Below are 27,585 nucleotides of genomic sequence, written 5' to 3'. Positions count from 1 at the left end.
TCTCTCTCTCTCTCTCTCTCTCTCTCTCTCTCTCTCTCTCTCTCTCTCTCTCTCTCTCTCTCTCTCTCTGTGTGTGTGTGTGTGTCTTATGACTTTTTTCCTTCTGGGAAAAATGTCTTGGCCCCTCAGAAAGGACTCATGGGTTTTTTTTTTTGTTTTTTTTTACAGGCCACAGGTTTGCCCATGATTTTCTTATGTAACTTCTGCTATTGCTGTTGAAGAGTTTAAGACAAATATGTATTTAAGTGCAGACAGCCATGATATTAAGCAACTTCACTCTTCACCTAGTTAATTGTGAGAAAACAGATACTAGATAGCATGAGAGACAAGGAAAGGAAGTAATCTTTTAATGAACTTTTCAAATTGTGTGCCTCTTTACGGACAGGTTAATTATCCGAAGAGACCACTTGCTGGAAGATGCTTTCAATCAGATTATGGGCTACTCCAGAAAGGACCTGCAGAGGAATAAACTGTACGTCACCTTTGTCGGGGAGGAAGGGTAAGCGACACAGAGAAGTGTGCAACGCGGGCTGTGGCAACAGAGCGGATGTTTCTCCTCAGCTCTGTGGTTCCCAAAACAGGAAATCCTTCTGACAGGAAGTATTGCTCTCAGATGCGTAAACCTTTTGCCTCCCCCACCCCCTCTGGTTTTTAAATCATTTGATACAGAATTTTTTAAATTAAAGTAACTCTTACCTAAAATTATTTTTTTTCTCTATTAGAAGGCCAGTTCTTTTTATTTTTTTATTTTATTTTATTTTTTGTATCTATCTCTTTGAAAGGGGGAAATGGAACTTTGTGAGGAAGGAAACAAGGAACTGCAGTCTACGTCTTGTTTTGTACCCTGGCTCACTGAGCAGAATGTGTGTCCCTTGTTAAGTAGGTCCTGGTTCAGAATCACAGACCCTGCTGCTCTTCCCGAAGCGCCCACAACAACCACACCAATGCCCTTGCGCCTATTTCCCACCTCCAGTTCTCTTCCCCTGGGCGGGCCGTGTCTCTCCCAGTATAACCTCCTACTGTAAACAAACCATGCGGCATGACTCTTCCGTGAGTGTGCTCATCTAGATAAGGGTTGGGAAATGAAGGCCTGGTGCTCCCACACTGAGTCTGCGGCCCCCCAGTAGACCTAGCACTTGCTAATGCCTTGGATGTGGCCCCCATGAACCTTTACTTGTTCCTATCTCAGGACTCTCGGCTCTTTGGCTTGTAGCTACTAGACTAAATTTAAAATACCACGTAGTCATCTAAGCTCTGGTTATGTTCTGTGTGACACTGTTGGCCTGGTTATCTATCTATCTATCTATCTATCTATCTATCTATCTATCTATTTATTTATTTGGTTTTTCGAGACAGGGTTTCTATGTGTAGCCCTGGCTGTCCTGGAACTCACTCTGTAGACCAGGCTGGCCTTGAACTCAGAAATCCACCTGCCTCTGCCTCCCAAGTGCTGGGATCAAAGGCATGCACCACAATGCCCGGTGGCCTGGTTATTTATTTATTCAGCTGTACCAAGGAACTTTGGGCCTTGCATCTATGCTAGACCAGCACCCTAACCTCTTTCTAGTTTTTGTTTTGAAACAGGGTCTTAACAGAATGCCTAAGCTGGCCTTGAAGTTAATCTATAGGCTAGTGAGACCTTGAAAACTGCACTTCTCCTGTCTCCTCTTCCTTATTAACCAGGTTTCAACTCTGTGCTACCAAGCCCTGTAGTTTGGATCACTTTATAAACACCCTCTCAGTCATATCCAGTAATGAAGAGCCAGGAACAGCAACAGTGATACCCAATCAATGTGGCCCTTCATCATATGACAAATGGAGTTGGGGTTTAAAGCCCAACATGACTCCCCGTCCATGGAACTAGGGAACAGCAAAATCAAGACCCAAGCTCAGGCCTTAAGTCTTTCTTCTGGTATTCTTACAAGGTACTGGGATTCGAGAAACAGCCCCAGCTGGATCCTGTTTTTTACCTTGGAATGTTTTTTAGCATTCCAGGTGGTGAGTGAACACTCGAAGCTAAGGCTTGAGCTTCCCTGAGCTTCAGCCCTTTGTGACTAATGTACATATGTAAATGGACTTGTAAACTTGTGTTAGTTTGCTGAAAGATGCAGGTGCACAGTTGAAACCAGAGGCAAGTGCTGATAGCCTCTTCCCAGGTATGCAAGGGATGCCAAGCATTTCCTTACAGGACCAGTCTGCTTTGGTTGACATTATTTTTCTCTCCCAGAACTCCAGCTGCCTTCCTTTATTATAAAACCACAGGCAGGCTTTTTTTTTTTTTTTTTTTTTTTTTTGAACACATGATCTTGCTAAGTTGTTCAGGCTGGCCTTGAACTCTCAAGCTGAAATGACCCGAGCCCTGCAAGAGCTGGGCACCGGGTCTACATATGTACCTCAGTACTTTTAGCTTGGGCCACGGTTTTCTCAGTTCGTTGAGATGTCGTTGATCCACTTCAGAAGCCCTAGCAGTAGATACACTTGAGTAGCCACAGATGTTTGTTGAGTGTGATTATCCTGAAGTGGGCTGCCATGTTCTGATCTAATGGCATCACTTCCAAGCAAAGCTACATTCCTTCTTGCTTGATGACCACTGGCGATCAAGTGCTTCCTACCCCTGTCACTTGTCTATTTCCTGTGACACCAAAGGGAAAAAGGAGAGAGGATGTTTTGGGAAGGGTCTCAGTTATCAGAAACAATCCATTTGTCTACTCCCTCTAACCACAAGTTGTTGACGCTGTGTTTCTGGGCTCTATCCTGTCAGTGCCCTCTCTGTAGGTGTAGGTTTCTGACACCAACAGAGAGGGCAAGGACAGGACAGAGCCCAGAAACTAGTAACCAAAGTGGGAATAATTTCAGCTACAAAATGAGTAAAGAAATATTGAACAGTAATTTTAAGTGACTGAATACATGATCAAATGATGAAATAAATGGGAGAAAGGAAAATCTCTTCAAATAACTTGAGAATTTCATAAGGGTGAAGTGTGTAGTAACTTTTTTTCCAAATAATACAATAAGAAGGGGGTAGTGAAGTGGGCTTGTTTTGTTAAGCCTGGCAGACATTGTCTCAGTCATAAGTCATGTTGACAGTGTGTCCTTCACATGAAGACAACACTTTACCAATATGAACTTCCTCCACAAATCTGTAATTATAGACTATCTACAGGAAAAACATTAGATGATTCGCAGTTGTGGGAAACTGTAAGAATCTCTCACCAGTATTGAAAATCATAGAGGACATTAAAACCAAAAACAAACAAACAAACAAACAAAAAGAGGAATTTGAGGGATGTTGTGGTCAAGAAAAGACATGATGACTAAATACATTTCACTTCCTAGATGAGATTATAGAGCAGAAAAGAGATATCATGTGAAAGTGAATGAAATCGGATAAAGAATGCATTCTGTTAATAGTTATACAGCAGTATTGCTTCCTTAACATGGCACTATTTATGACAATCGCTGAACCAAGTTTTGCAAAAGAGAGTTTATTCCCAAGAAAGTGGTGCCCTGAGTCACAGATCTGTCTGCACATCAGTAGGATTTAGCCATCTTGGTGAGACAAAAAAACCAGCATGGTCTGACATAGGGAGAGGGAAGAGGGAGTAGGATCCACTCCAGGCGAAGCCATCCTCTTCTCAGGACTCATGCTCAGGAAAAATGGTACTACTGGTGTCATCTACAACCATCAACTAAGTCACATTGCTGAGGTTCAAGAAAACAGTCAGTGACTTCTGCTGGCTTGAGACAGACACACATGGCTCCAAGTTCCTGAAAAACAACTTAGGCAACCATTGCCTCAGAGATGTTGTTGTCATAGAGCATGATGGGAGGGAGATGATGGAAGGGTACTGACAAGCAGCTTGGCTTCTAAAGTTGATGACAAGATCAAGTGTAGCTACAGGACTTATTTGGTGTTTCCATCATTTGTATTGATGAGAAATGTACTGTACAGATATGATATATATATATATATATATATATATATATATATATATATATATATAGGCTATGCAAGACCTCTATTTTTTTTATAAGTCAAAAAAAAAATCTAAAATAATGGGGTTTATCAGGTAGAAACATTTGGTCAGGATTTGGAGAGATTTAGCCTGTTCCTTTTGAGTTTCCTTGTTGCCTTGTTAGATGAGTGACTTCTCTGGATTCTTGTCAGTTGTGTGTGCCTCTTCCATCACTTACAGTCAGTGGAGTACGTATATAGACTTGATTTATTGCCATACAAAGAGTATCATTATTTTGTGCCAACTTTATACTACTGATGAGGGGTTAATTAATATTTTAGAGTTATTATTGGTACTATCTCAATGATTTCATTTCCAATCTGACACACTCAATCTAGTTAAACCAAAGCATAAAGAATGGTGGATTTAGTTTTTTTGTTTTGTTTTGTTTTTTTAGGTTTTTCAAGACAGGGTTTCTCTGTATATCACTGGCTGTCCTGGAACTCACTCTGTAGACCAGGCTGGCCTCGAACTCAGAAATCCGCCTGCCTCTGCCTCCCAAGTGCTGGGATTAAAGGCCTTTACTTGTCTTCCAAAAAAAAGTGTGGATTAGCAGCTTCACAGAAACAATAACCTTGGTTTATGCCACTGCTGCACATATATCTGAAACAAAATATATAGATTGTTCTAAAGGAATCTGTAGGATCCTGCAGATGCTATTTGAGGTAGAATTAAGGCTACTAGAAATGCCCGTCTTCAGCCACAAAAACATAAAAAACAAAAAAAAAATCATCCTTGTGCCTATGAATGTAGAGACATTAGAACAACTTATTTCTTTACTAAAATGATTTTGTGTTAGCCTTGGCTTTTTACGAAAAGTAGATAATGTCTAAGCACTGTCCTGTCGTTAGTAGTTGAGTTAGGCTAGAGCTGGGAGTTGTGTTCTAGGCACTAGAATTTCCACCAAGCTTAGCATGCTTATCTTGCCCTAGAAAGTTAGGGTAGGGAAGTATAGCAGTGGTAACCTCATCAAAAAAGGAACCTTGCTCAAAGGTGAGGAGAAATGTTTGTTGCCTATTTCTGTTTTTTTTGTTTTGTTTTGTTTTGTTTTGTTTTTTCGAGACAAGGTTTCTCTGTATAGCCCTGGCTGTCCTGGAACCCACTTTGTAGACCAGGCTGGCCTCGAACTCAGAAATCCGCCTGCCTCTGCCTCCTAAGTGCTGGAATTAAAGGCGTGCACCTATTTCTAATGAACCTCAGTCTACCTAGGAGTTGCTTATATATGATTAATAGTATATAATGACTGAATCATATATATATATATATATATATATATATGATTCATATATATATATGATTCATATATATATATATATGATTCATATATATATATATGATTCTTCAGTGTATTCTTTCTGTTAATTAATAATCCTAGCAACCAAAGTTCACGTGATATGAGAACTCAGGTTTTGATAAGGTATCCAGGCCTAATAGTGAAGAAATAATGTCATAGACAAAGAGAGGATGTTTGCTAGGTGGTTATTCCACGTCTTTTTGTTTTCATGGCACTTCTGTGAAGGGCGCCTTTATTTCAGAAAGAATAAATTCATTATGTGCAAAGAGCTGTCCAGATGACATCAGTCATCAGTCTTGCAAGCCACACCTAGACTAGGGAGGAGCCTATGCAAATAGTTTTAGTTTGGAGACCTGTGCTTTGCATCTGTCCTTTGAGCTCGTTCTGTATTCCCCCAGGATAGGGAGATAAAAATAGCTAGGAAAGAAAATGATCTACGATAGTCTTCTTTTCCAGTGCTTATCAATTACCCAGTATGGCTCACACATAACCAGATTGGGGTCTGAGGTGGAAAGCTGTGGCGCTTCAACTGAACTTGGGCTGCTGCTTGCCCTCTTCAAGGAAGCAGCTGCCTCATCTGTATCATCTTTACCTGCCAAAGAAAGATGCTCTGTAGCCAGGCCTTAGCTTGGTACCACCAAGAGCAACTTTGTCTTGTCATATTTCCACACTTAACTCCCAGGCCTCGGGAGCTAAGCCTCACTGCTCTGATTCAAATACAACTGTGCTTGACTCAGTAGGTGCTTGGGCCTTGTGTGCCTGGACAAGCTTGGGGGTAAGAGGTAGTGTGACTTCCTGAGGACATTGTCTGCTCTCATTTTACAGACTGTTCCCGTTGGAGTATTTTGTTTTCAGTTGATTTTTGTTATACTAAGAAGGGAAGAATAAAGTTAACTATTTTAACCCATGTCAGGTGCTGCTAACTCGTGATGTACCAGGCCAGCAGCACCATGGTGGGTACAATGCTTTGTCAGCGGGGAGGGCTTGAGACACTAGGGCCACTCTACTGACATCTGTGCTTACTCAGAAATGCCCTCGAATGCAGCTGCTTTGTGGCTACACACCCGTTGTCCGGAGTTTCTGTGTTTCCTTGCCAAGTCTTTAACCATGTAACCAACCTAACCGGCAAAACAGGAATGTAACAAACGATCTCTGTGATATGAGTCACATTAACTATTTATATGGACGAGGTTGCTAAGGCGTTATAGGAAGCTTTGTGACTGCATGTCCTGCTGGAACATGTTTCACTGAATTTCTAAACATGATAGAAATTGCATCCCACGACATACCCCTAAATATGCAGTTCTATGTTTGGAGTTACAAAGTAAAGTAGAAAGACTATCTTGGCTTTGGAGTGATTCTATCCATGCATCAAGAGTTGAAAGAGGAGGAAGAGGAGATGGAGGGGAAATGGGGGGTTGGGGAGGTGGGGGAGGGGAGGAGAGAAAGATTAAAAAGTTTAATAGTTCAACGTACTTTTGCTTCTAAAAGAGCTATTTGTTTTCTTTTCTCCTGAGGTGAGTTTTGCATTTTAGTTCAGCTCCTCAGATAATATACTCTTGTCTTCAACCACAAGAGGAACTAGTCAGTAAGGTCATTGTTGTCTTAACAAACTTCACCAAGTTAGGAAGTTCACACTGTGAACTTTCTAAGCCAACTCACTTGTTTGACAGTGGTTTCAGACTAAGTTATAGCTCAGGGATTGGCACCGTTTGCTCGTGGCATTGAATTAATGTACCACCATCTCAGGGTAAACTGGCTTACATTTGTTCACACTGCCAGATGCCAAATAACAATGTAAGATATGCTTATTTTCTTCAGTGAGCTCTAGTCACAACCCAGCAATGTTTATAGGGCCTCTACTGAGTATCATTCTGGGAACTTATAATGCAAAAAGAAGTGTTTTAACTAGGTTTCTATTGTGGTGATGAAACACCAAGATCAAAAAGCAAGTTGAGGAGGAAAAGGTTTATTTTGCTTAAGCTTCCACATCACAGTTCATCATCACCACAGGAAGTCAGGACAAGAACTCTAGCAGGGCAGGATTCTGGAGGTAGAGGCCATGGAGGGTGCTGCTTACTGGCTTGCTCTCCAAGGCTTGCTCAGCCTGCTTTCTTATAGAACCCAGGACCACCAACCCAGGGATGGCCCCACCCACAATGGGCTAGGCCCTCCCCCATCAATCACTAATTAAGAAAATGCAGCCCAGTCTTCTGGAGCTCTTTTCTTAATTGAGGTTTCCTCCTCTCATATAACTTTAGCTTTCATCAAATTGACATAAAACTGTCCAGCACAAGGGAAGACACGGTCACTAATTTCCAGTGTGGGCAAAGTCTAACTTTATGTATAAGGAGGCCGACACACACAAGTCATTAGAATGTAATGACTGGTAAGTGCAGTATTATTGAAATACTTAGAGTTAAATCTTAGGGACCACCGTCTAATTTTTAATGGAGAATCCACAGTAGAGCCAACTTTGCTTATACCATTCATCTCAAAGAGAACAGGATCACACTATCTTCCTGATGTTTCAGCTCTCCGTGATCCTGATATCCTCGGGACCTCTGCACCGTGGAGAGCCCAGCAGAGGGGCAATCATATTAAGTCAGAGAGTGTTTATGTCTCCCTGGAGGAATCTCACTAAAGATTTATAGTAAGCTAGCCATTTTAATAATCTGTTTCCCTCCTCCTTGTTTCTGTAGCAGCAGCCGTTGGCAACACATTGCTATAAAGAGACAGATAGTAAACATTTTTTAGACTTTGCCCATTGTACATTCTCTATGGCACGTACGCACCTCAGCATTTTATCAGCTAACAGCGACAGGCTATACACAAGCCAGAACAGTGCATCTCAGTATAGTCTTACTTACAAAACCAGGGCTTTGGCAGATTTGCCTTACCGATGTAGTTTACCAAGCCCCATTCTATAAGCAATATCATTTTAATCTTGATAAACAGCTAATATTTACTAAAGGGCGTGGTTTATGAAGTAACCTTAAACTTGAAGTTAGGATACCTTAAGTTTAAACCCTAAGTTTAGGGTCTGAGACCTGGTACCACATCACAACACTCCCCTGATTCAGCTCACCACTTTGCCTCAGTCTTCGCTGTAAAAAATGAGGAAATTTGACGAAAGGACTTCCGTGATGTCTTTGACAATTGGTGTTCTAGCTTCATTTCGGTTGCTGTGATAAACATCATGATCAGAAGCACTTTTGGAAGGAAATGGTTTATTTTATCCTGCAATTATCATCCATCATCAAGGGAATCTAAGGAAGGAGCTCAAAGCAGGAGCTCGAAGCAGAAATCACAGAGGAATGCTGCTTACTAGCTTGCTTTCAGAGTTATAGCCATCTATCTTAGACTACTTGGACCACCTACTCAAAGGTGGCATTGTCTAGAGGGGCTTGGGCTTCCCACATCAATTAACAGTCAAGAAAATATCACATAGACATGCCTATAGGCCAATCTGGTGGAGATGGTTTCTCATTTGAGATTCTTTCTTCCCACGTGTGTCAAGTTGACAACTAAGATTAGCCATTACAGTTGATGTTCCCCCCACTATGGAAAGACATAGGAACTAGATTTTACAAAAATGACACCCTGGAGAGAAATGTTTAAAGTCTGCATCCTGTTCTGCATCCGTATCTGTCGAGATGCTTCTGTATGAGAGAGAATGGGGAGACTGGGAGTCAGACATTATGGATGTGAGCCTTGGGGATTTAGTAGACTCGCTCTTTAAGAGTAAACAAAAAGAAGTGGCTTCCCCAGGAGGTGGGATGACCTCACCCTGATTTAGTGAAGGAAAGTGTCCAGACTCAGTTCCTTCACCACATCTTAGGGTTTCGGTCTGTTCCAGGAGAGCAGGGAACCCCCACCTGTGCATAGAGAGGTTAAAGGAGGTGATCTGCTCAGGAGTAGAGACCAGGTAAAGGCACAGAAACCAGAGAGACCGTGGTGGCCAAATATAGAGCCCTACCAGGAGTAGATTGTTGAAAACTGTTCTGTGTTCAAGACCTACATAAATTCTTAGACTGCAACTGGGATTTCAATGTTTGTTGGAGGATTGTGTGCAAAAGACATCCAAGTAGAAAAAGGCATCTGCTGCTGCTGGCCTCAACTCGGAGTCTAGAACTAGGAGAGTAGAAAGAAGCCACAAAAAGGGTGCATGATGGGGGTAGTCTGAGCTTCCAGGTCCCTCTGTATGGCCCTAGAGAAGCCTAAGCATGGCCTTCCAGCCTATCCTGGAGCTACAGGTTTACCTCTTCACATGCAGTTACCCCAGAGCACAGGGACACCATGTCATTGTATAAAACCTGATTGTCCCTAAGAGTTGCATGTGCCTGCCCTTTTCTGCCCAGTAGGTTTCCTGCAGGTATACTGTGAGTCTAAAGTTAGGAGTTTAGAGTCTTTGCCCATGCTGTGCTGGGCAGTTTTAACAGTACTTGGTTTCTTTTTTATGTATATTAGGTTAACTATTGAAATGGCACATGGACATTTCATAAATGTTATATAAGACAAGTGTGCACTGAAAAAATCAGAGATGATGATATCTATAGTCAGATATATAAAATAATGACATCTATAGCCAGGTATGACAAAAATGGAAATCAGTATGATGAAGTATCAGAAGAGATGAAGTCCACACTATTCAAATTCAGTTTTGCTAACACTACATAAAAAGGCCAATATTTTGGTTACATTTTTATTTTTCCAAATCTTTCGTTTGCCTATAACAGGGTTAGTTTCTACATGATAAAACACCATCACTGGACAAGGCTCAGATGATCCCATTTCATTTTTTAAAATACAGTTATGGAGGCCAGGTGAGGTAGTGCATGCCTTCAATCCCAGTGTGTAGAGGCAGAAGCAGGTGGATCTCTGAGTGTGGAATCTGAGATCTACATAGTGAGGACCAGCCCAGGCAGGGCTACAAAGGGAGTTAGAGTGAAGAGGCTCTAGAAAGAAAGCTTAGTCAGCAACATGACAATTGGGTTCAGTCCCCAGAACTCACACTTGTTATAAGGTCCAAGCCTGTTAGCTCACACTTATAATCCTCCCACTGGGGAGGCAGAGACAGGTGGGATCCTTGGGGCTCACTGGTCACTCACCATGACTTGTTTTGTGAACTCAAGACCATGAGAGAGCCTGTCTCACAACGTTGGGTGTCACCTGAATATTTGGCTTCTAGCCTCTGCATCTCTCTCTCTCTGTCTCTCTCTGCCTTCTGTCTCTCTGTCTTCTGTCTTCTGTCTTCTGTCTCTGTCTGTCTGTCTGTCTGTCTCTCTCTCTCTCTCTCTCTCTCACACACACACANCTCTCTCTCTCTCTCTCTCTCTCACACACACACACATACACACACACACACACACACACACACACACACACACAAACACACACACACTGCAATAATGCCCAAATAATAAATCTGGAAAGAGATAGAGGTGGTGGAAAAAATAAAGCAAACAAAAGTCTTTGGCAACTCCCTACCTCCATCTTTGAATCTGTGTGTGTGTGTGTGTGTGTGTGTGTGTGTGTGTGTGTACTTTTTATCCAAGGGCTGATGTATTTTTTATTTTCATTTTAAGTTTAGCATATCAAGTTGCTTTACATTTCAAACTTCTCTTTAATACAGTGCGCATGTGCATACCTCCACACACACACTCACACTTACACACCTTAGGCATTGCTGGCCACTTGTCATTCCCCAAACCCAGAACCATCTTCCACTCAATGTCACGCTGACTCTGAAGCTATCACAATTAAAGTGGAATTCATGGCGTGGCCTGGGTGCTGGAGTCCCAGCCTGTCCAGGGACCTTCCTTAGAAAGTTTTCTGTACCTTCCTCTTCCTCATCTGTAATTTTCCATGGTGGTTTTTTTGGTTTTTAATTTACACTTTTCACTTGTATACCCACTCACTCCTTTTTTTTTTTTTTTTTTTTTTTTTTTTTTTTTTGCCTCTCAGCTCCCTAGGGAGCTTCCCTTAATTCAGAAAATGTCCAAAAATCCCTTCAGTCTTCACGTCCTTTGAGTGGGATGTAGCTGCTTTCCTCCACCCCCTTCCCTGTGGCCTTGCTTTGGACGTGTAAAATTTTCATATGTGTGTGTTTGTATATGGTGAGTATCTGGTTCTTGTTTGCATTATCTCATGGGTAGTTGGAGTTCTGGGTATATGTTGTATAAATGTCTAGTTCATTAGTTCCGGTCAATGCTGAGATTGGAATTTTTTTTTCACTTTTGTTTAGATAGCCTTGGTAGTGGACTGTCTCTGTAGTGAGCATCCTCTACAATGTTAAACCCAGGAGAAAATATGCCCAACACCTAGACAACGTAAAAGCTCATCATTCTCTATGTGGATCTCTTTGCAGGCTGGATTACAGTGGGCCTTCCAGAGAGTTTTTCTTCCTGGTGTCCCGAGAGCTCTTCAACCCCTATTACGGCTTATTTGAATATTCAGCCAATGACACATACACAGTGCAAATAAGTCCCATGTCTGCCTTTGTAGACAATCATCACGAATGGTAAGGGGTTTCTTTCTGTAACAGTTGTTTTCATTTAATTTTCTGTGATGCTAACTACCCCTCCCTCCAAAGGAAGCCACATTTCTTTTAACATTTTTTTTTCCCTCCTGGATAAAAAAATCACATTATCAGTTACATGCCTCACTTGGCATTTATTTTGCTTGTCAAACCTAATTCTATAGACAGCCCCTCAACTGATAATTGATTACGTCACATAAGATCAATTTTAAGTGAGTTGAGTAGAATTCAGAAGCTGTATCCCATTGGAAAAAGTATTACCGATGATTAGTTTCTTAGCAAGACCCCAAGTCCCTCTGCCAGAGGTCAGGCAGCTTCTCTAACTGCCTGGGGAAATGGCTGGCCCTGGGAGGAGGGGAGGTGGAAAGGCTGGAGCCCTGGCTGAGGGCTGTTCATAGTCTTCTAGGGGTGGCAGAGGGGAGCATGGTGGGGGCATAGTGGTGGCCCGGGAGAGCTGCCAATCAAGCGTGCAAATGGGGAATCAGGGTAGTGCCTGCTCACCCTCACACCAGCACATTTAAGCTACTTCAAGTTTGGAAGCTGAACTAGCCTTTTTCTTAATATAGCACCCAAACCCAAGGGAAACAATTTTAACATTCCCATCTGGAGGTATTTATTTTGAAAAATCCCAAAATTACACTCTTTCTAATCCCTGCATTTGTCGACTTTAAATATTTACATAAGCCCTATTGATTGGTTCCTGTTCATTTTCACTGATACTAACAAAGAAAAACCAGAAGTGGAGAAAGGTTCTTTGGGTCATGAGGTTATTGACAGTGAAAAGCATTAGTTTTCAGGAATTACTCTTCAAATTAACTTCTTGTTTCCTTACAAACTCGGAGGCCTCCTAACTCTGGCAGTTACAGCTGTGCTAAAGTAAGTGGAAATAAAGAGGGTCAAAAGTTGCTGGCCCTGATCTCACAAAGCCTGCCCCCAAAACGAAAATTACAGACCCCACAGTACTGTCGAAGGCATCAGACTTAGAAGAGCTCGCCCCAGGTACTTGTGGAGAAGGCATTTGTGTACCTCAGGCAGAAAACCCAATCCTAACAGATCTATTTGGTAAAGTTTCCAAGTTGATTCAGAATAGCATTTCAGTTTGAAATTTTAAGAGAACAGAGTGTCTCATGCGGAAAGCCCCCCTCCCCCGCCCCCATCAATGTCTGTATGTATACTTTGTGAATGATGGTATTTACCATCAGGAGTGAGGCTTGAGAGAGAACAGAGAACCTTCTCAACCTGAATAAGGGCTTTTCCTCAAAAGGGAACTGCCCCTACTTTGCCTTAGAGAAATCAACAATATTCATGTACAGAAACTAGGAAGACATTTTCCCGACCTTCCTAGTCTTTATCTCTCGGAATGGTTTGGGGGAAATTTCACTAAAAGGTAATGGGGGAACTCATACTATCATATATGGGGGGTGGGGGGTACAGAGTGACATTGTTGACATGGAGTAATGATAAGGTGTCCCTAAATATCAGAGGAACAGATTTTCTCCCAAGTAAATCTAAACATTGGCTAATGAAGACTCATACTATAGTGCCTAAGAATTTGAAAGTCATTCTCGAGGGTAGACACAGGCCTCAAGACATTGTTCAGTGGGGTTCACCCACCTCATGTTTCTCCCTCATAGGTTCCGATTCAGTGGGAGGATCCTCGGCCTTGCACTCATTCACCAGTACTTGTTGGACGCCTTCTTCACGCGACCCTTCTATAAGGCTCTTCTCAGAATGTAAGGGTACCTCTGTGCTTGTGTGGTCAACATGTCAAACTCGAAAATGCTTTACTGAAGAGGTTTATCAAGGCCTCCATTTACCTGCATGCTACCACAATCCAGTTGTTGAGTAAATAGTGGTTTAGATTTCAAAAACGAATACAATTTCAGATAGAGTTGTCATGTTTCTGACTTACCTGCAAGCCCTAGTTCTGTTCCTCCCCGAATAGTTCATTCTCATCTGTGGTGACGCATGCTTCTTTAAAACAATTTTACTTGGGACGCAGCCCTTAGATTCTTGTGGCATACGTGCTGATTATTTACAGAGCAGTTGTGGGTGAGTCCTGGTGACTCACAGCCTGCACTCCTTTATGAAGTGCACGTTGTATTTCGCTTCATACACTTCCAACAGCTCACTCTTGATCACAAGTTCGTTTTTTTTTTTTTTTCTTTCATTTCCATTTTAGTTTTGGTTTCTTTGGTAGAAGTAGGTGGTGCCCTGCTTTTTCTTGAGACCTTTCTGTATCAAAATAGCAGTGTATGGGCACAGACAAAAAAATTAGCATCCACCGAACGTTTTCTTTGCTTCTACCACAGTGAATGATGACAGCTACTGCACAGTGTAAAGCAAAGCCACCCTTTAGTCAGTATGCAGTCATTGACAAAAGATAGTTGTTGGGGGATGGGTAGACTTAAACTTGCAAAGTAGACAAGTACTGAGTCATGGCTGGGAGCTGTCTGGCACATCCTCCTATCAAGCCCATGGACCTGTGTTCCCTAAAGTGGAAGTCCTGACCTCAAATGAAAGCCAACCAAATGTTTCCCATGAGACTTCGGGGTACTCAGTAGGAAAACTTTCCTTCTGGGCAGCAAGAACAATTTCCTGCCCCCCCCCCCAGTTCTTCTGGGCCCCCTCTCACCTTTGCCCCCCTCTCACCTTTGCAGTTCACCTTTATCGTCTTCTCAGACCTTCATTGGGTTTTGTGAGAGGGAAACCCAGCGATCACATTTACTGTAAATCACAACCTCCCCAGGAGTTAGTCTGAGTTCTCTCCCTCCGTTCAGGAGATGTGGATAAATGCCTTTTAGCCCTATCTTAGATTGTATTGCTGCTTCTGATATTCATATTCAACTCCGGGATAGCAGAGACAGTCAGAAACTAAAAGTTTTCCCGGGTTTTTCCTGTGCCGGCACATGTGATTCTGTACTCCCCCTTGTTCACCTTCTCGCTCCTTCGTGGGCCTTTCCTCCGGTTTGCCCTTAACCTTGGTGTTCAGAAACTTTCATTCTGGACTGTTGTGGTTACCAATTAGTCTCTTCTCTAATCAACCCAATGTTCTGAGTTCCTGTCGGAAAGATACATACATGTAGCCTTACGATACATACATGTAGCCTTACGATACATACATGTAGCCTTACATTTTAATATGTCTTAAGCAATTCAATGCTTGGGCCACTCCCAAACCTTCATGTAACTAACACACACCCCCTTCGATATTCCTGAGTTATTATTTACTAAACTCTATAATCCATCTTTGTTGCCCTAGACAGGGGTCCTGTGGGGCTGCTCTTCTTGGGCTCTTACTTGTTGGCTGTCTCTCTGTCTTGCACTTCTTGGGCCTGGCCTTTACTCCTTTCCTGGCATGGTAGTTCTCTCCTTTCTCCTCTCCTGACCCTTTCTAGGAATCCTAAAAGTCCTGCCTCTGTCTTCCTGCCCAGCCATTGGCCGCCAGCAACTTTATTTACCAATCAAAACCAACTACGACAGGGACCATTAGCATCTTTCATGCGGATTCTCCGTGCAGTTTTGGGGACCCAGTTAGCATAAGTAGCATTAGGCCAAATCCACAAAAATTCCCCCTTTTCATCCATTAAAAAGGCCTTTCCTCTCAAATATATATATATTGAACATAGTTATAATAGTTACATAAACTATAAGGTATGATATACACTAATAACATCTAGTCTATCAATTTTGTCCATTTAGGCACATTACTCTAACATGTATCTTAACTTGAAGAGTTTATAATTTTAGATTGGAATTATGTTTTGATTTTTGCATTACCATCGGAAAACCATCCTATTAAACCTAGATCATCTTTTTTAATGTTAAACAACTTAATTTTGATTATAAGACTATAACTAAAGGGCTGGAGGGCTCAGTTGTTAAGAGCACTGACTGCTCTTCCAGAGGTCCTGAGTTCAATTCCCAGCAACCACATGATCTGTTACAACCATCTGTTAATGGGATCCAGTACCCTCTTCTGGTATATCTGAAGACAGCTACAGTATACTTATATAAATAAAATTTAAAAATCTTAAAAAAAAGAGGACTAGTCTTTAATACCATCAGAGATCTAAGAACAAATTAAATATTACCTGAATATATAGGAATATAATATATAGGAATTACAAAAGCACAGCTTTGAAAACTTAAGCAAGTTTGTAGAGACACCTGGACAGTCTCCTATTCCTCAAAACACTGAAGCATCTGTCTTTAGCCTTCTGGCCCAGAACCATCTGACAGACCTTAGTGAAGCAGAAATATGAGGACTACCTTACTTTTTCTTGGCAGAACTAAGCTGTTGACTATATCACATTTTATGTCCGTTCCTGGACAGTATATTTCTTGTCTGTTGATGATTTAGGGCAATTTTTGTCCAGTGGCTACCTTGCCACAGTTGGAGCAACTCTATATAGAGGTTATGATGTTTAATATCTTCTTTGAACTATGAAGGGGATACTGTCAGGAGTAGACATGTCTCCCAGTCAAAAAAATTATTAATAATGAATTTAAATGTGGATTTTTGATGTTTTTGAAGACTGTCAATATATAGTATATCTAAACTGTTAAACCTTGACTACTCTTAGCTATTTCTATTTGAATAATATTGAAAACATTTTGTTATAACTTGTTCAGAATCTAATATAACCATGAGTTTACTATCTGGTACTTATATTACTTAAACAGTTTGTGATAGCAGCTATTAGAAGGACTGAGTCTTAAATGAGTTGCATAGGCACAATGAGAGTATGGGAGAGTAACAATATTAATTTTAAATTTTGTATCAATATACAGAAAATAACAATGAAAACCTTAAATTTGTATCAATGTATAAATTCTGTACCAGTATAAGAAATTATAAATTTAATTTTGTATCAGTTATAAAGATGTCTGTCAATGTAAGATTATGGCTATATAATGTTTTGTAATGTTTTAAGAATATATTTAGCAATCTGTCTCATATATATAATTTTTTAGAATATTACTCTATTCCCCCTTTTCCCCTTCAACCCCTTCCCTTTACCTAAGAAAGAAAGGATAGAGAAGAGGAAAGAAAAGACAGAAATCATCAAGTCTATTTAGTTTCCTCCCTGTTCAAAATTATGACCATTTCCAAATTATCTCTTAAAATGACAACCTATCTATAATTTATAAAATAACTATAACCAGGTACTCAAACCATACACACACACACACACACACACACACACACACACACACACACACACACACATTTTTTTTTACATGTGTGGGGAAGGAGAGGAAAACTGGAAAATTTGGTTAGACTTAGGAAAGCTAGCTATAGTATCTGTTAGCCACTCTCTGTATGATTAGAAGGCTCAGGGCTTGACTGAAGTTTTGACTGGATCCATCTGAAACTCTGGATGAACTGAGGTCATGAGGAATCACCAGCTATTTCTGAAGCTGTTCTCTGGAGCAGGGAGCTGGAACAATAGGTTATTTTGGTGTCCCTGAGAATGAATTTCATCAGAGCTGCACATTCTGCAATATATGAATATGCCCTGTTTGATCTTCTTGAATTTTTCTTTTCTGTCTTTAGCCAAAATCTTCAGGGGGTATTCTCCTATCATATCTGATTCATATCACTTTGGAAGGGGTCCAAAGTATTTTCCTCTTTCCTATTAACACAAATACAAAGCCTCTCTCCCAAAATAGCATGTCCTCAGTCTAGCATCCCAAAATCATCAAAGGTATAAATTGATTCAAATTAGCAACCTCCTTTCTCTTTAGGCCCACTCTATTTTGACCTTTCTCACAGAGGATTTTTAATACCATAACCACCAGACATATAACCACCTGCACTTTGATAAATAAAACAATTTAAAGCAATTAAAGCAATCTAAACTATTTTTATTATCTATTAAGAGACTGTTCCTTCCTTATCCCCTGCCTTGTTCTTATACAAGATCAAGGCCTAAATTTCTACTATCTGTCTGAGATAAGGTTTTTCTCTCTGTCCCTTTCCCTGACCATAGACATACCCATAAATTATCTTGTTGGTAAGTCTAGATCCTGTCAGTTTACAATATTAACCATCAAAGCATTCTTTCCTGTCTCTGTTCCCATTGAAACAGAGGGTCCTCATTTATGGTCCCATTGAAAGAACATGTACGTTTTCCCATTGGAATTATGTGACCTCAAATCTTTTAATTTCCTTTCACTAAAAGTTGTTGATGAATTCAGGCATCATGGTCCCTATCAGAGATGGCCTGTGCCATGAATTTGTTTGCTGTCTCTATTTTAGATTATCCATCCTTCTTTATACTCCTTTCCAATATAACCTTTTACTAATTTCTGTGTTCCTGCCTCTGTACTCTTAATAGCCTTTCCCTCACTAGAACATTTACTTCGGCCACATTGCTGGAGTGGTCCGTTAATTGATTTCCATCCTATTTTAGATAATCTTTTCAGTATCTTCCAGAAAACCTCTTTATAAGTCATCACCCACATCTGATTACATCATTCCTTGTCTTGAACCTGAATCACTGAGACTCTTAGAGTGGCACTCACAACTCACTTCCAACTACTTTTCTGTCCTCATTCTTAAGCTGTTAAGAGTGTCTTATGTTCAGTATTCCAAGACTCTCCATGTGCTTGGAGGATTTTGCACTCTATGCCTTTAGCTTTGTTTTTATTTTATCTCCTCTTTTCTCTCCTCTCCCCTTTCCTCTAACCCATTCCATTTCTATCTCTAGATGACATAATCCTGAAAGATTTAATGCAGGCATCATCTCATCTATAATATGTCTCCCTGAATGTCCAAGTCAAAGCAAATGTCCCTCTTGCTCACTTCCTCTGATACCTCTTGGTATTATTTACCCTTTCTTCCTTTTCCTTTTTGAGACAAAAGTTTTACTCTATGTCCCAAATTGAGCTCGCAGTCCTTACCCACACCTCCCAGGTGTTGGAAGGTAACTATGTCCAGTCTTACCAATCATTGATCGACAGTAACATGTATTTTAAATTGTGCATGAATTTTAGCACTCTCTACTCTGTGATGCCGCATGTACTTTATATTAACTTATTCACAGTATACCAGTCTCCCCAAGACCACTTCCCTTCAAGAGCAGCAAGTTCATTAAGTAGTTATTAATATGCATGGTGCACATTTGATGCCAAATAAGTAAATAAATAAGATAAATAAATAAAATAAACAAGTCAATCCTTGAAATAGAGCTAAAGGGCAGGGAATTTTAACACAACTGTAGCAGTTCCATTACCTCAACCTTACACCAAGGCACATAATAGTAACTCTTCGATCTTGTCACTACAGAGAAAAAAGAAACAGTAGTGGAGTGAGGTATAGGAAACTTTGTGATTATAGAAGAGTTCTTTGGCTTACTATTTTTAAAGTTGTAGAATAAGAACCATGAAATATTTATAGTATCTAGTCTTTTTAGAAAAGACAAGTGAAAACATAGTTAATACACAATAGAAAAAAATCGATAAATTATTTCAAATTATAAGAACCATAATTTTTGATAGGATATCGTATCTAAAGAGATTACAGGTGCAAGTTGTCAACTTGTTCCAGTTCTAGAACTAGCTGTGGTTGTAGATGACCATGTAGATGACAGCCATTCTTTGTACATTTTGGTTCTGTCTTTGAGATAAAAGATAGTGCTTCCTAAGGCATCTTCTGTATCCCAGATTGAAGGACATGTACCATGTATCTGACTTATTTCAGTAGTATGATGGCTGAACTCACCAACATCACAACTACCACAGCCTATTGAATGGGTCTTTCTCTTGCCACGAAGCCTCAGTCTCCTTCCTTGTGATTCTGGGATTTGCTAATACCAAGGCCTGTATGCTTGCTTCTCTTTGTCATCTCAGCCTGTGTGACCTGAGTGATCTGGAATACCTTGATGAAGAGTTCCACCAGAGCCTTCAGTGGATGAAAGACAATGACATCCATGACATCCTGGACCTCACGTTCACTGTGAATGAAGAAGTTTTTGGGCAGGTCTGTTACATGCTAACTGAAGGCTATTGGCTGGGGAAAAGTTAATTCCATGACTAAGATCACATGTTAATATTTGTGTCTTATTGGGTGATTTAACTAAATTGTAGTAAGCTCAAGTACAAAGATTATTGTAATGCCAACTACAGATTAAGAGGTCCTCATTTATAGACTATGAGAAATATTTATATGCTGTAAACAATCTTTTTATTTCCAACTCAAATTCTCATACAAGATGTGAGAATCTTTAGAGATATGTAGAGATATGAGAATATATTTTATATAGAATGCATTTGAATGTTATCCTTGGGTTGAATATTAAATTATTTAATTTTAATTAATATAAAATTAAGATCTCTTTAGATTTTAAAACTGTAATTGATGTTTTGAAACAGAGAGAATGTGAATAATATTTTGGAGGCTTGTTTTCCTTGAAATTTGATGGAAGGGAAGACTACAAGATTTCTGTCAGGAGTCCTGTCTTAGTTCTTACTAGGCATTGGTACTTACATGGGTTGCCTGTATTTCATTGGCTTTCAAAAATGAAATCTCCATTTAAGATTTACTGGGGTGTCTTTCTGTATTCCTTAAGTACACCTTTCTGGCTCTGTAGGCATAGTTGATCTTTAGATCTGTCCTGTGGGACCCTTTGCAGGGTCACTTAAGACCTTCACAGGGGCTACGTAAGACCATCAGAAAACACAGATATTTACATTACTCTTCACAGCAGTAGCAAAATTACAGTTATAAACAATGAAAGTAATTTTACAGTTGTGGGTCACCACAACACGAGGAACTGTATTAATGGGTTGGAGCATTAGGAAGGTTGAGAACCATTGCCTTAGAGGCTTACCCACTTTCTGGATACACCCAAGCTGGGGAAGGGATATACACCTGATCCCGGCTTGTTTTCTGATCTGTTCTTTTGCCTTTTAATGTCAGATTACTGAACGAGAGTTAAAACCCGGGGGAGCCAATATTCCAGTCACAGAGAAGAACAAAAAGGAGTACATCGAGAGAATGGTGAAGTGGAGGATCGAGAGGGGTGTGGTACAGCAGACAGAGAGCTTAGTTCGTGGTTTCTATGAGGTAAGCAGCAGTGGCCAACATCTGCTGGCCCGCAGCCCACAGTCAGGCTGCCTGTCCATTCTACCATGCTTCATGCATAGACTATTTCTCTTCTCTCTTGCTATATTTACTGTTGTCCTTTTAATATATAAAAAGTCAGATATATTCCCGTATATCCCCAAAGTACACACGTGAAAGCTTATTGTGGATATCACCACTGTGAGTGGGATGCTGATTTTAGGTGTACCACTTTAATGCTTTAATGACTACTGATAACATAAAAGTTATCATTCTTACTCACGCTTACATATGCAAAATTTAATCTCATGCTTGATATATGCAATGATCGTGTGGGGGCCAGAATTTATCACTTGTATTCCATGCAACTCTCTAGATCTTTTTCACAAGCAAAACAACAAACATCTGTATTAGTCAGGTATCACATATGAAGCAGAAATCCTCTGATTCTAGTACTAGTCAGACTTAGCATCTTGCTTAGCTTTGCCTTGCTTAGCATCGGAGACCAGAGGAGACCTATCCAGTGGGATATGGTGATCAACCAAAACATAAATTCTACTGAGGCTAACCTTACAAACTTTCAACTAGAAACACAACTTCCATCTGTAGAAAGTATGAGAAGTTCTCACATACCAGTAGAGGATATAATGATAGTACTCTTGAAATTCCCTGTGCCCTGTGTTTTTTTATGTCTTTCTTTGGCTGATGGTTTCTCTAGGTTTCTAAGTCATACCTGTGCTTTTTCTATTCCACAGGTAGTAGATGCCAGGCTAGTATCTGTCTTTGATGCAAGAGAACTGGAACTGGTCATTGCTGGCACAGCTGAGATCGATCTCAACGACTGGAGAAACAACACTGAATATAGAGGCGGTAAGGTTTGGTTTATGAATGGCTAGATTTATGTTCCAGGGAGCCTAGTTCAGTCACAGGTCTGAGCATATAGAACACACAAAGGCTCTTGCATTAATCACAGGTCTGTCTGTTGCTGTTTTCCTTGAGACCTTGGGCAAGGTCAGTCCCTTCTGTACCTAGTGACTTCATTAGTCAAAAGGGGGAAGGACTGTTTACATCCCATTTGAGGGTGTCATAACTCTTAATTGCTGGTGAAGAAATGTGATCAAAAGAACACCAATTAAGTATTAGATGACGTTGTTGGTGAGGCATGGGAGGCTTAATATCCAACTGGTCAGACCCCACCTATCCATCTACACTCAGAAAACCTCCAGACGCCACACCCTTTGAGCTTCCTAACCTGCAAAAGTTTGCTGCAGTTCCTTGAACCATCTATCAGTTATAACTCATGGTTCAGCATATCCATCTGTAAGGTCCTTTTAAACTGGACTATCAAGTTTGGCTGAGAACTGCTGTAAAATGATTTGGATTGGGATTCGTTGGAAGTAGCTTCCTGTAGATCAGTACACAGTTTCAGTAATTTGGACCAACGTGATTGAGATTGTCCCTTATTTAAAAAGGTGAAACCTAAAGACAGCCCAGAGTCAAAAGTTTTGTCTAATAATTTTGAGTAAAGAAAGTATGCATTTGCCAGGCAGTGGTGGCGCATGCCTTTAATCCCAACACTCGGGAGGCAGAGGCAGGCAGATTTCTGAGTTTGAGGCCAGCCTGGTCTACAAAGTGAGTTGCAGGACAGCCAGGTCTATACAGAGAAACCCTGTCTCGAAAAACCAAACAAAACAAAACAAATGAACAAACAAACAAACAAACAGTTACAGAGTAGTGCAGTCATCAACATCACCTGTGTACTCACAGTCTAAGGCTTTGCTTGTTTGTTGTTTTTAATCACTATATATGAGTAAATCCAGGGCCTATTTTAGTGGTAAATCTTCCCAAATGAGATCCATAGAGGAGACCAGATAAAGGACAGGATGTTTAGCTGCTGTGTTTGCCTGGCACAGCCAGCTGGCACCATGTACAGAGAAGGCAGTTGTACTGCCGCCTACCATCTGTTCATCCAGCAGCTGTCTGTGGACGAGACGATGGGGTAGTTGTTCTTCTTTCAAATCAGGCTTGGCACAAACAGTAAGGGCAAAGCAGAAGAGGGCTGCCTCTTAAGGACGGGACCCTGTAGTGCCTCAAGCAGCTCGCACATCCATCTTTCGCTCATTAACTGAGTCTTGCCCAAAGCCTGGACCCTGATGGATGCTAGAACCAGCCTAAAGCTGCTTATCCTTCACCTGGGCTCTTTCCTTCTCCAGGGGAATAAGGATCTCTGGTGAAATGGCAAATCCTAAAGTGAGATTTCTTAGTAAATTTCACAGCTCTGGGAGCACGAGGACACATTCAGATTAAAGTTATCCCGACTCACCCTCATTTTGGGGAGTACAGCACAGAATTAAATAAAGGAGTTTTTGTAAAATATGACTATCAGTTGATTCGAATCTTTGATTGCACATGAATTCATGTCAGCCTTCTCTCTTAGAACTTAATTATCTTTTACTGAGAGGTTTAAAGACCTGTTACTACAGCTTTAACCCAAATTCCTGAGATAATTCTTTTGACATTTCATCAAATTCTGCAGAAATATGGGATAAAAGTAAAACTGTGATAATTAGGATTTATTAGTTGTTAAAGTCAAAAGTCTCTTTCCTATTTATTAATAAATTTTATGAAAAATAATCTGGTTTTATTTATTTTAATTTTAATTCTTTCTGTAGTGCTGAGGATTGAATCTAAGACCTTGCCATTGGGCTATATCCCCAGTCCCAGTAATTTGGTCTCATTATTAATTATGAATAGTATACATAGCTTTTAGGGAAGAACTTGGAAACGAAATAGGCGGCTTTAAAATTGTTTTCATTGTTTTTCTTTGCATATATAAATTGTGTGATTAATACATCTCTCCTTCATCAGGAAATCCTGAGAGGGTCAGTTTTCTTTGCCCCAAAGCTTAGTATAATGTTTGGCATCATGGTGTTTGAAACCACTGAGTGATTGTTTCTTATAGAAATCATTTCTTATAGAAATGATTGAAAGAGGTAAGCCTTTCTAGTCAGAACACTTGTATTTTTCAGAAATGGTGGAGCTAAAGTACCACATTTGTTGTTCTTCTCACTGCTAAATGAAAACAGAGGCCTGCTGTTTTCCCTTGTGCCATCTTATTTAACTCTTGATACATGTATGGTCATATCTGCAGTCCTGTTCCTTAATCTTAAATTATAAACATTTAAAGACTCCAAGGTGCCGATTCGTGTGTGTAGCAGCACTCTTTTGGCATATATTTCTGGGTGGTGTAAGACAGAAGACTCCAAGTAAAATGAGCTTTTGTGCTTGGTTCATAGGGTACCATGACAATCACATTGTAATTCGGTGGTTCTGGGCTGCAGTGGAACGATTCAACAACGAACAACGGCTAAGGTTGTTACAGGTAAGATGCCATTAGGTCATCAGTCTTTAACACAATAATATATTGTTGGAAGGGTATATACTTTCTAGTGATTGCTAGATATTCTTCATACATACAAACCTTGCTTGTCTGTATACTTTGTGTACTGTACCACCAACCAAATCAAAGCATTTCCTGAGGCCTGTAGTGAAGTGCCAATGCCAGTCTCGGAAAACCTGGGTTGACATATGCCCTCAGGACAGATGGGTCCTTGTAGTGACAGCCTGTCAGCAGCCTTAGCAGAAAAAGAGAGCCTGGTCAATACTGTAAGAAAGGACCCTGCGTGTTGATATAGGCCTCTTCCTTCATTTGACTTTCCAAACTTTGTAGAGCAATGATGTTTTGGAGAAAAAGTCACTGTGTTTCGTGACATTTGTAAAAACTGTCCAGGGTAACATTGATCAGGCTCCACTGAAGCGTTAGATCTGAGGAAACCTCTTGGACACCAAGGCTGGAGTCTTAAGTTTAGACTTGGACTTAGATTTTACTTTTGGATTATGGATATGGAACTCAGATTTGCAGCCCACAAAATTCCTAAAACTTGCACCAAATTGATAATAGGATTATGTAAGTAGGTCTGGTTTAACTAATAGACTCATTTCGTTCATCTGCCATAGGAAGTGTGCCTGGCTTAACATCCAAGCAGGCCAGCCACTTAGAATGCTTTTGATCCTGTTTCCCTTTATAATTCACTGCTCTTCACTGTGTGGCTGAGTGATCATCAGAATCTCTTTAGTTGTCCTACGTTGATGACATGTTGGCTTCTGAAATTTCCTACTTGTCCCACTTCCTTGGAAGTGCTTCACGGCAAGAATGATGTACCTTTCCTGGATCAGGTCTCTGACTTCACCTTTCCCTTCTCTTCCTGTGGCTGATAGTTTGTTACAGGCACATCCAGCATTCCCTATGAAGGATTCGCTTCTCTCCGAGGGAGTAATGGTCCAAGAAGATTCTGTGTGGAAAAATGGGGAAAAATCACCGCTCTTCCCAGGTAAAAGAAAGTACTCTTTACTCCCAACACATGCAGGAAAACTTCAGCTTAATATGTATTTATATTATTTTTATTTATGTGAATAAATATATGTGTATGTGGATCAATCACTGTTTTCTGTGAAGACTGGAAAAGAGAAAAGTTTGAGAGATGATATTCTCTCTAATCACCTTCTTTAATAAAGTGGGGAGAGACAAAATATCTTGTTTGGCTGTATGTTAAATACATGCATGTGTATGTCAAAGTACAAAGCACGGCAAAGGCAGAAGACTTACGAGCTTCAGTTAGGCAACATCTGTCATCAAACGTGTGGCTTGGCTCTAGAAGGCAATAGAAGTTAGGATTCCTATTGCTGGGGTGAAACGCCTTGACACTACCTATACTTTAAGTTTGGTTTGTTGGATATACAATTTTTTAGGTCATTTATATCAAGGGGAGTTTTTCTCTCTCATTCAACTATGCCAGATAGTTTTGCTATGTTTTATTAATTTAAGCTAGCCATCATGTCTTTTAGCACTTGGAATACAGTGCTTCTGGCTTTCAAAGTCTCTGTTTATAACACCAATAGACATGCTAACATGAATGAAGGCTACAACCCTAGACAAAGAGCCATAGGCATGCTGGACTGAGAAGGATGAATACCTCAGTTGGTCATCCAATACCAAATGGTCAGCCATGAAAGTGAACATCCAAACACATTATATAGTCTGAGCAAGTTATATTTATGCTTTTACAAACATATACGCACACACACATACACAGAGAGAGAGGAGAGAGAGAGAGGGGAGAGAGAGAGAGAGAGAGAGAGAGAGAGAGAGAGAGAGAGAGAGAGGAAAACAAAGATAAATTAGCCATAAATTTGAAAGAGAGCAAGAGAGCAAAGAAAGGCACATGAAGAGTTTGGGGTGAGGGAATGCTAAGGGGGAAATGAAGTGATTATATTATAATCTCAAAAAACAAAACAAAACCCAAAACCCTTGAAAATGAATTTAAAAACAAAAACAAAAAAAAACCCACCATGGCCAAAAAGCAAGTTGGGGAAGAAAGGGTTCATTTCATCTTACAACCTTTCACCCAAGGGAATCCAGGGCAGGAACTCAAGTCAGGAATCCATGCAGAGGCCATGGAAGGTGCTGCTTCTGGGCTTTACTCCCCATTGCTTGTTCAGCAACCAATCCAGGTGTGGCCCCAACTACAGTGATCTGGGCACTCCCATATCAATCATCAATCAAGAAAATGCACTATAGACTTGCCCACAGGCAATGTGTACAGGGCATTTCCTCAATTGACTTCTTCAAGGACTCTAGCTTGTGTCGAGTTGACATCCCTGAGCCAGCACAAAGCTCTGATGATAAATCTCTGTTGAAGAGGAGTAGCACATGGTAGCTGTGGGATAGGATTCAGTCTTGTGGATGTGTTGCGTACCTCTGTAGTGGTTAGTGTCTGTTGTCATTCCATTTGAGTCCTCTCTGCACCTCTCAACAATATCATACATTTTGTTGGGGTTGAAAACTATTGCTTTACTGTGGCTAACAATAAATACACAAAGCTGGGAGGTAGGACTTGTGAAGAAAGGAGTTAAATGGAGCCAACTCAGGGGCTTGCCTGAGTACCTCACCTACCTATGCACATCACAGGTTATGGATAGTAATTCTACAACATCTTTTATGGTCTTACCAGAATATTTGATGTACTAATTTTTACTTATTCTTGGGTAATGAGATTTTCCCCCTCCCTTTAGTGTATATTTGTATCTTAAAAACAGATTTATACTAGCTTAATAAGGTTTTCCACTCTTTTGAGAAACTTAAGAACATAGGAGAAGCAGGAAAATACAGATTAACTGTATGACATGTTTCTCTTGAGTCTATTTGGTGAAACCACCAAAGTTTGTGGACTTGACTGCAGTTATGATAGGTACAGCTGCTGCTCACAGTTAAAGCACTGGAATCTCCCAGAGCCCTGTCGGGTGGAGAAAGATAGCTGGTTACAACCCCATCCTCTTCTGACTTGTGCTGAAGATTCCTGAAGACACTTTGTCACTGGCTTTTCGTTTGCTGCTGGCTGTCACTGCACTGTGTGCCACCTCGTGTGCAATTAGGCAGGTGTCACAGTGAAACAAGCAGAAGGCTGGAAGGTAGAAAGCCTGGATTCCAGGTCCACTTTGTCACCATCAAACTTTGGGATCTCCAGGATCACTACTTTGTGAATTTCAGGGTTCAGTTGCCTTACCTATAGACAGTTGGTGGGGTGGTATGTTAGCTTTGGTTGAG

General features: G+C 40.6%; 1 protein-coding gene across 3 annotated transcripts in view; it reads left to right on the top strand.

The window, feature by feature from the left end:
- The window catches only part of Hecw2 (HECT, C2 and WW domain containing E3 ubiquitin protein ligase 2), a 373,974-nt gene that overhangs the window by 329,044 nt on the left and 17,345 nt on the right, over positions 1-27,585 (top strand). For all 3 annotated transcript variants that reach the window (XM_029538487.1, XM_021197433.2, XM_029538488.1), the window contains exons 21-28: positions 386-499; positions 11,681-11,833; positions 13,486-13,584; positions 19,709-19,838; positions 20,778-20,924; positions 21,677-21,791; positions 24,218-24,303; positions 25,200-25,312. In XM_029538487.1, the coding sequence (XP_029394347.1) occupies positions 386-499; positions 11,681-11,833; positions 13,486-13,584; positions 19,709-19,838; positions 20,778-20,924; positions 21,677-21,791; positions 24,218-24,303; positions 25,200-25,312 (957 nt within the window). The remainder of the gene's footprint in view (positions 1-385; positions 500-11,680; positions 11,834-13,485; positions 13,585-19,708; positions 19,839-20,777; positions 20,925-21,676; positions 21,792-24,217; positions 24,304-25,199; positions 25,313-27,585) is intronic.

The sequence above is a fragment of the Mus pahari genome, chromosome 5 (assembly GCF_900095145.1).
Source record: "Mus pahari chromosome 5, PAHARI_EIJ_v1.1, whole genome shotgun sequence".
NCBI lineage: Eukaryota > Metazoa > Chordata > Mammalia > Rodentia > Muridae > Mus > Mus pahari.
Note: the sequence above shows the minus strand (reverse complement) of the source record. Positions and strands in the feature narration are given on the sequence as shown.